Consider the following 8,924-nt stretch of genomic DNA (forward strand, 5'->3'; position numbering starts at 1 on the left):
AGCCATCTGAGTTGAAAGTAGAACATACCTTCTGGATAGGGCACTCTGTCTAAGACATACTACTGTTTTCTTTTTCTAATTTTTTTCAGTGATGGGATTTGAACTCAGAAACTCACACTTAGTGGACAGGAGTTAGACCACTTGAGCCAAGTCCCCTGCCCAACTACTTTTAAAAAATGCTTTATTTTATAGATAGAGACAAGGAAGCAGAGAATACTTGGTAATATGATCAGGGATCCATGTACTAAGTGGAAGGGGCAGGATTTGAACCCACAGATCCCCCAAATCATCTCAATTTTTTTGTTGTTGTTACAAAGGTGATGTATAGAGGTGTTACTGTTTCATAAGTAATGAGTACCTTAATAGGTATGGGTGCATGAATGAGTACATTTCACAGATAATGAGAACATTTCTTTCCTTTTGTTCCTTTTCCTTGTTCTCTCCCATTTTCCCCTCCCATCTCCACCCTCAAGTTGTATAGTCCATTTTCAACATAGTTTCTACTGAGACCCACTGATGCATTTGTTCACCTTATGTCCCACCATTTTTATGACCTTTCTTACCCTCCCCTGTAAGATAGAAAAATGAACACACAATACAAAAAAAAGAGAACAAAACCCTCTTGTTTCCATTTCCTCGAGTTCATTTTGATATATATTTTTCTATAATGATCAGAGGCCCAGAGGCATTACACCTCTGTTTTTCTCCCCTAAGAGTGCCCTCCCTTGGCCTCACCGTGTGTGAATGCCTGGAGTCCTGTATAGTTTATTATGTGTTTTAGATCTAGCTTCTGCATATGTGATAACACATACATCATTTAGTCTCTCAGCATAGCAATGAACATGGATGTGCAAGTGTCTTTATGGTATCCCTGCTAATGGTGTTCTGGGTAGATGCCCAGGAGCCAAATCATCTCTTGCAGTATGGAAGGGATCAACAATATATTGTATAAGAAACCTGCTGTGGTCTAGCCCAGAGCCCTGAGGTTCAGGAAGTTCATAAATATACACAGCTTTATAAGCAAAAATCACAGAGGACTTAAACTTCATCCTTGTGAATGTTTATAAAATAATTTCTTAAATAGTATCTTGAAGGTAAGTTAAAGATACCACACAATTTTATAGGACAAGATGACTTCCAGATGCACGCACATTGTTCTGTATCTGTACACTTGACCTTGCTTTGTTCCTGAGTGGTTGGAGCAGCAGGCCTCTGCTTTATATGCAAAGGCCTTCACATGTTGGTCAGACTTGGGAGAGATTGAGCAATGGAAGGATTGTCTTCTGGATATTTTGAAGCCTCTTCTGGAGGAGATGATCCTTTCAGAAGTGTGGTCAACACAGAACAGTCTTCTAGGTCTTCTAGCTTTTCTACTACCTTTATAAGACTTTCCACAGTGTCCCAGGACAGTGTCCTGGAGGCATTGACTGTGAACTTTCCCCTTAGGTCCTCTTGGCTCAGTGGTTTTCTCCAGTGACCATAGAAGGTATCAGAGCGCTCGGTGAAGGTGGATCCGTCCTGGAGAGTGACACTGATCTCACAGTACAATGAGTTGAAGTTGGGCTGGTTGTCTGGAGGATGCTCCAGCTCCACCTTCCCAAGCAGCTCTCTTACCTGTGGCCTGTGGATCTGGGGTTTGTGGAAGGATGGGACGGTGACGCAGCCATCGAGCAGCATGGCACAGGCCACATACTGGAAGGAATGACGGGCTTCATGCTCTGAGTCTGGGAAGGGTCTGTTGACATATTGCACATCTGGGATCCTGAGCACAATTTTCTTGATGTGGTCAGCAGGAAACAGGATTCCACCTGGAGGCCCAAGGCGCTTCCTCACAGCCCCTGCCGCTTCAGCCACCCAGTGAGTGGCCAGATGTGCCGGGAAACTCTTGAAGGCCACATCCTGCTGGTCCAGTAGCCATGTATGAGAATCCAAGCTCGGAAGGACTTTCGGAGAATAGTTGGCATAGAAGGCCCCAAACCCCCTCTCCAGGTCCAAGACCCGCTGGTTTCCTTGGAGCCCCAGCATGGCTAGCAAAGTGGCTTCTATGCCGTGTCTGGCAGCATTGCCCATGTGAAGGGGCTTGGTCTCAGTAGCAGCATTTGCCATGGGTGCTCCCGCATAAGAGGCGGCAATTGCCAGGGCTTCCTGGCACTTGGTCAAGCTGAGTCCTAAAAACTTGGACGCAGCCGCAGCACTGCCCAAAGTTCCTACCACGGAGGGGGGATGGAATCTGAAAAGCAATACAGATTGGAGACTTACAAATATGCACCACCAGGGGGCAGTGTTGTACAGCAGTCAAGACCATCAGTTAGGAAGACACTACCTTGGTTTAAATCTCATCCTTTCTTTACACTTATTAGCAGTCATCCTAGGAAAGTTATTCCATATGTTGGAATAATTATTTTTTTCTTACATAAGTTGTGATAAAAAGTTTTCACCTCATAGGGTTTAGGAACTTTGAATGAATCATATGTTTTACAGTAGTATCTAATAGCAAGTTCTTTATAAATAGAACTGTTTAAGTTATTGCCATAAGTGTAAAAGTTGTTGAATGTTAAAATAACAGTAAGAATTAAGGCTCTTGTAGAAACTATGGAAGTTCACCAGACATTAGTCCAATACATTCTTCTCCTCACAGGCCCACGAGGCAAAATCAATGCTTTGATTGGGCCCTATAATATATAGCCAGCATTTGGCTATTTACAATATGCATGATGAACAGTCATGGATGGGGTACTCCAAATGTTCTCATTAGGCTGAAGGACCCTAGTGAATATCGGAGTAGGTTCTGTTCTGAGAATGGAGTCAGTAAGACTCAAGAGTACTCATGGTCACACCAGGGTGATAGACCAGAACTCAAAGGAATTTTATGCTGTACTTCTAAGGTCATAGTTTTATGTATGGACATAGGGTTGGTATTCACCCAGAGCTGATACATTTGTCAGCACGCTTGTGAACATCACCAACCGAGCTCTACAGAGAGACTCACAGGTAGATAAAACGCAGAGCTTTCCCTACCTCCTTGGTATGTCATTGGCTTCCTTGGAGAAATGCATTAATCGGCCTTGAACTTCAACACCAACATTGAAAGCCAACAGCAGGTCAAGGCCAGAAAACCTTGGACTCTGAGGCAAGGCTTCTGTTAAAGCTGTGAGAACAGGAAGGACTGCTCCAGAAGGATGTGTGGCAGGGTGCCACGTGTCATCAAAATCCATGGAGTGAATCTGCGTCAACAGGTGCAAACAACTCCCTTCAGAATTTACTTGAATGCATTGGCGTTGGGGCCAGTAAAGACCTAATTTAGCAGTGAACCATTTTTGCTGTGACTTTATTTTAACTGATTCTCTGATGTTCAAACCTGAAAACTGGCTGTGGTTCTTAATCACGGGACTGGGCATTAGGCACCCTGTCTCTATCTAGAGGAGGGCTAGACCTTAGAAAGATTCTTACAAATCTCAAGCACCTTAGATCTTGCCTAGATGGCTGGAGCCCCTGAAAAAAATCTATATTCTCTCTTGCGAAGCTGCTCTTTCTTCTTCTCTTGCATCTGTAAACACGTCATATCTAAAGTTCATTCCAGTTATGATATATCAGGCCATACACTTTGTTGTGGGTCTGTCTTCTGAAGTAATTTTAAACATTCACCTGCAAGAATAGTGCAAGATCTCTCAATTTTAGATGAACTATTAAGCTGTATTTGAAAGCCATTATTTTCTGTTATAGGATTTTATTTTCCTTCAACCAAGCCAGGCATTTGTTTTTTTCCCATATATTAAAAAAATTACTAGCAGTTCATTTGAAAACAGATTTTTATGTGAGTTTGATATGTGTACTGTGTTTCTCGCAGCTAGCTGGCCATTGACTTTTGAATGCACCACTGGGTTTGCCTTTCTATATTTTGATCAACTGTCCTCATAAACTATAAAAATGTCTCAGGAATCCCAACATGTTAGTGCCCAAATGATATCTTGTATACTTCCCCTGACACACAGAAAAAAACCATAAAAATGACCCATCAGATGACAAGTATTGACTTTTGATTCAGAAAATATAGACACCATATGGCCATTATTTCTTTCTCAATAAATACTGTCAAATCAATGAAGAGAAGCAACTGGTACCCACAACAGAAAGAATTAAGGATAAATTGTGTCTAGGTATTGGGTTTGATCCTTAAAAAAAATTAAGGATGAGATTTGAGGTACCTGGGAGAGTTTAAAAACAAACAAACAAACAAAACAAAAACAACCTTGTTGAGTGCTGGTGGCTCATTCTGGTAATTCTAACTACTTAGTTGGCTGAGATTTGAGGATTGTGGTTCAAAGCCAGCCGGGGCAGAAAGGTTCAGAGACTCTTAGCTCCAATTAACCACCACAAAGCCATACGTAGAGGTGTGGCTCAAGTGATAGAATTCTAGTGTTAGGCTAGGCTCAAGGACAGCTCTCTTGCCTTGAGTGGAAGCCTCAGGACTGGCACAAAGAAAAAAAAACCCTACATCCTTTTATTTACAGTATTCCATAACTCAAAGAGGATCAACTTATTGTAAAGAAATGAAAACTAGAATTTCTCCACGAGAGAGAAGAAAGGCTCATCATCTCCCTTATTTCAATGATCACTTATGTAAGACATGGAAGTTAGACAACTTCAGGGTTATTTTCTGGCTGTCAACTTATAACAATCATCTAATAGTTGAACAGATATGTAAACATCCTTACAGCCACACCGTTTACGAAAGCAGCATATGTGGGTGGGAGTCTGAAGTCCGACTGACCCCAAACAGTGCTGGATGTATTGGAGCTGTAGATCTGCAATAGAAGAACACCCATCAGTGATGCAGAATCAACACAAATGTCTTAGGGCAGTGGCCCAATAGTGATTTCTCAGCCTTGGAGATGATCTATTAATAGCCCTTATTTAAAAACGTGGTGGATAGAGGTCTTGATGTCCCTTCTGCAAAGATTTGCAACCTTACCCACGGGAGGGTAAGGTTGCTGTATCTAGGTCATGATCTAGAAGTGCTCCAGAGATGTGGTTTTGAATTCACTGTGACATATCTAACCCAAGAGGGGTTAGATACTGGAGGTGTAGACTAACCATTCTATGGAGAGTGGATGATTCTGTCCTGTGTCCAGGCCCACTCTCTGTTCAGAGCCCGGGATCAGTTAATCTTGAAGTCTTTCTATGAACAAATGCTGTGTAGTAATAGCTACCTTTGCTTTGAAGACTTGCAGGCTGGCCTGTGCTTTGGGCTGTAATAATAATAAACTGTGAGCCCTAGTGTATGATCTTACATCTGAATATAGGTAGTAGATGAATTTTAAAAATCAGGTAATGACGAGAGGATCAATGAGAGAATCGAAATGACGCCCATATACATGGAGTGATACTTATAAAATGAAGTGTAGAGTAAATAAAGGGAGGTGCACACTTCTGGGCCTACTTCAGCATAGGCAAGCATGTACATTGTTTTTATCTTTTGAATAAGCATTGAGCTTACTTTACTGTACTGGCTGACTTTGTGAAACACTCCCGTGCTGGTGCCCAGCAGCCCGACACCCAGAGTGTCCAGGATCATCCTCTTGCTCTTCTGAATGACGGAGTCCGTCAGGTGTCCTGCCGTCAAGCCGTGGATCAGGCTGGCAAAGCTCTCTGTGACAGACTTCAAAGAGAAGAGGGTTGAATAGGACACACCCCACTTGGAATACACACACTTCTTTTCATGAGGAAACCTTGAGGAAAAGGGTAAAATGTAGTTCTACTTCTTCTAAAAATCTGTGTATGTAGCTCAGGGATGTGGACTAGCATGGGAGCCATGTTCTGCCCTGGGGCGAGTTGAGGACATGTGGTGGCGGCAGAGCATGCCGGGTGATGGTGGGGGAAAGCCTAAGAAGTAAAGGAGAGCAGAGAGGGCATGTCACCCATGCAATGGGGAAGGCTGGTCACGAGGCCTACCTGACTGCGCCAGGCACGGTGTTGAGTACTTCAAATACATTGACTGTTGAACACCCCCAAGGCTCTGTGGTGGTGGCTATCAGTCTCATTTGGGTGAGGAAAGTGAGACCTAACAAAGTGAATTCACTGATTTTTATAGCTCTTGAGTAGATCCCCCAGTGGGGGGCTCTGCTGTCATAATCAGAGCACTTAGGTATTAAAGCTACATTTCCAAAGGTTAGTCTGCAGACCATGAGAGACAGCTGGGATTCTTGTTGCAAAGGTACGTCTTTGGCCTTAACTCTAGATGGCTAGAATTAGTCTCTCTCCAGAATAACAACTTGGGGAAGCCTCGCATAGCAGTTTCTGGATTCAGATCTCTAGGTGACTTTTACTTGATTTTATATTTTGCTTTAGTTCAAAGCAAAATAAAAAGCTTTATGCTTTTGCCCAGGGCCAGCCTCTGAATGTGATCCTCTTATCTTTGCCTCCTATGTAGCCTTGCTTGTTTTGTTGAGAAGTGATTTCATTCGTATTTTGCTTGGGTTGATTTTTCTGTGATCTTTCTGATCTCTGCCCCCTAAGTAGCTGGGATTATAAACATGAGCCACTGCGCCCTTCTCTAGGTGACTTAAAAATGTGGTGTTGAGCAATGAGTTCCAGGTCTATCGAATGCTAGGTAAATGCTTTACTGTGACTCCCAACCATTTATGTGATTTTTAAAAATGTGTTGCTTCTGTTATATATGTAGCATGTGTTATGTATGTAAGTAGTATGGCATTACTCCTCTTTATGGCTGCTGGGCACTTGGAAAGATGACCAGTCCAAACTGAGACAGAAGAGGGAAATAAACACTTGAATTTTCAGGACTTAGTTGACAAGAAAGCCTATAACACATCTTACTAGTTAAAAATATGGATTATGTACTGAATTAATATTTGATAACAATATTGATAATGTTTAGGATAGATTGGTAAATAAAATACCAATTTAGTTGGTCTCTTTTTGCTTTTCATTACATGGCTGCTAGGGAGTTTAAAGGACTAGAGGTGCAGTCAATGCTTCTGAAGCCTGATGGGGACCACTAGACAACTGGGGTACCTGGTCTGGTTAGGAAAGCCCAGAGATAAGCTATGTGAGATGCAGAGGATGAAGATGAGGGTGGAGGCAGAGGTAGCAGCGTAAACCAGGGTTGAGAGGGCTGCTAAACACACACACACACACACACACACACACACACACACACACATTCACACACTCCATACATACACATCAATACAAACCATTCAACCTTAGGGGTATTTCAGCATATGCCTACCATTTAGTAGTAGCCCCTAGTAAGATATGATGTAAGCAGCTGTCTTTCTCTAAAGATGACATGATTTCAGAACTTCTTTTGTTTTTCTGAGCATTAGATTCCCCATCTACAAGTATAAATGAGCAGGGTGTGGGATTGCTAGTTTAGGGATTTGAGGTGGCTGGGAATCTCTTCTACTGAGCTCAGGGCCAAAGAAAAGTTACAAAGGTGGAACCAGTGCCCAGAAAAAAGTCTCCACCCTGACCATCATCTGGTTCTATTCTTAGAGACTCCAGATTTTTTCAAGTCAGGAAATCCCTACCCTTCTTCTGAAAGATGGATGACTCTTTGAGTCTCTGAAGCTTTGGTTGATAGAAAGAGAGGGAAGCTTGGAGGAAGGACGCACGAGAAAAGCTGGCCGGAGGGAGAATGGCGCTGGCATGACTATTTCTTATGAGGGAAGAGAGTAACCATAGCACCGATTTTAATGCTGCTAAACAAGACAGGAGGAACACGAACTGTCTTGATGATCTGCCAAGTTCAGCCCAGAGTTTCAAGGACTGATATGTGCCTGGGAATCAGGTGAGGCACTCCAGTATGAACCCACCCACGATCTACTGGAGGCCATGCTGTTGGGGGCTCATGAAGGATCCCCTGGCAAGTTCTGAGTACCACTCATGAGCCAGAAGACAAAGGGCCCCTCCCTGGCTGTGGAAGAAAGGACAAAAAGAAAGATGGGTGGGAGGAAGAAGGAGGAAGAGGGAAATGAACTCAGCTACTCTGCTGTCTACGGGTGACACTCTCACATCTAACATCTCTTTCTGGTTTGCTTGACTTTCTTGTGGCATATGAATCTTTTTTTTTTTAGCAAAATACAGTGACAAATAGACGGATTAAAGCGCAAGATGTAGAGCTCTAATAAATAAATGGCAAGAGTTCTTGTGAACTCACTGTGCAAAATATGCTAATTGTCCAACCACTTTTTACTCACTAAAGCTCTCAGAGACTACATAGCCAACAGATCATTCGCAACGGAGCATGGAAAAGTCATCAAGGACAGATAGAAAACCAAGAGGTTCAAATCCCACAAGTCTACAATAATTCATAGTATTATACACCATTTATTCCCGGTATTATGTAGCAGAATCATGCCTCTTATTGTAGAAGGCCAATAAGATGGATAAGCAGTTAATTAAGTAGCCCAGAAGCTATGAGAAAAGTTGCAATACCTGAAGCAGAACAGGTCGCTTTAACATCTGAGAAGACTGAGAAAGGAAGAAGTAAGCTGGAAAAGCAATTTGGAGCAAGGCACATAAAAAAGGCACAATACCTTGAGCATCATGTTGTTCAAGAAGGAGAGTTTGGCTCAGGAATGAACTGGAATTGTTGTTGAGGGACTGCCTTTATACCCTTCCCTCATGTAGGCCAATTCCCTTTCAGTTTTGTTCTCTGGGATTTCCACCATTTCGAAACCTTCCAACTTGTCTTTCTTCAACTTCCTCCCTAATGAGTTATTACATTCACCAGTGCATGAGCAATTCAATGAAGCTAGGGACTAAGGTGTGCCTCAAGTGGTTGAGCCCCAGGTGTGAGCAAAGGAAAGCTGACTGAGAGCTTGAGGGCTGTAAGTTCAAGCCCCAGTACCAGCACAAAGTAAAACCAAGACAAAGTAAAAAGTAAAGCTAGGAAGTGCAGT

At 42.7% G+C, this 8,924-nt stretch overlaps 1 protein-coding gene across 2 annotated transcripts; it reads right to left on the reverse strand.

Annotated features, from left to right (window-relative positions):
• Positions 1 to 476: 476 nt before the first annotated feature.
• On the reverse strand, positions 477 to 8,588 carry Irg1 (immunoresponsive 1 homolog (mouse)). 2 transcript variants are annotated; one of them, XM_013029568.1, is made up of 5 exons: positions 8,559 to 8,587; positions 5,498 to 5,659; positions 4,716 to 4,805; positions 3,019 to 3,224; positions 477 to 2,230 (listed from the first exon to the last, which is right to left on the reverse strand). In XM_013029568.1, the coding sequence occupies exons 1-5, from the start codon at positions 8,568 to 8,570 to the stop codon at positions 1,234 to 1,236; spliced, it is 1,467 nt and encodes a 488-aa protein (XP_012885022.1). In that variant the 5' UTR covers positions 8,571 to 8,587; the 3' UTR covers positions 477 to 1,233. The 2 variants fall into 2 exon arrangements, with proteins under 2 accessions (XP_012885022.1, XP_012885099.1); XM_013029645.1 differs by lacking the exon at positions 5,498 to 5,659 and having other exon boundaries at positions 8,559 to 8,588.
• Between the last annotated feature and the right edge of the window lie 336 nt (positions 8,589 to 8,924).

Source organism: Dipodomys ordii, unplaced genomic scaffold (genome assembly GCF_000151885.1).
Source record: "Dipodomys ordii isolate 6190 unplaced genomic scaffold, Dord_2.0 Scaffold1, whole genome shotgun sequence".
In the NCBI taxonomy this organism is placed as follows: domain Eukaryota; kingdom Metazoa; phylum Chordata; class Mammalia; order Rodentia; family Heteromyidae; genus Dipodomys; species Dipodomys ordii.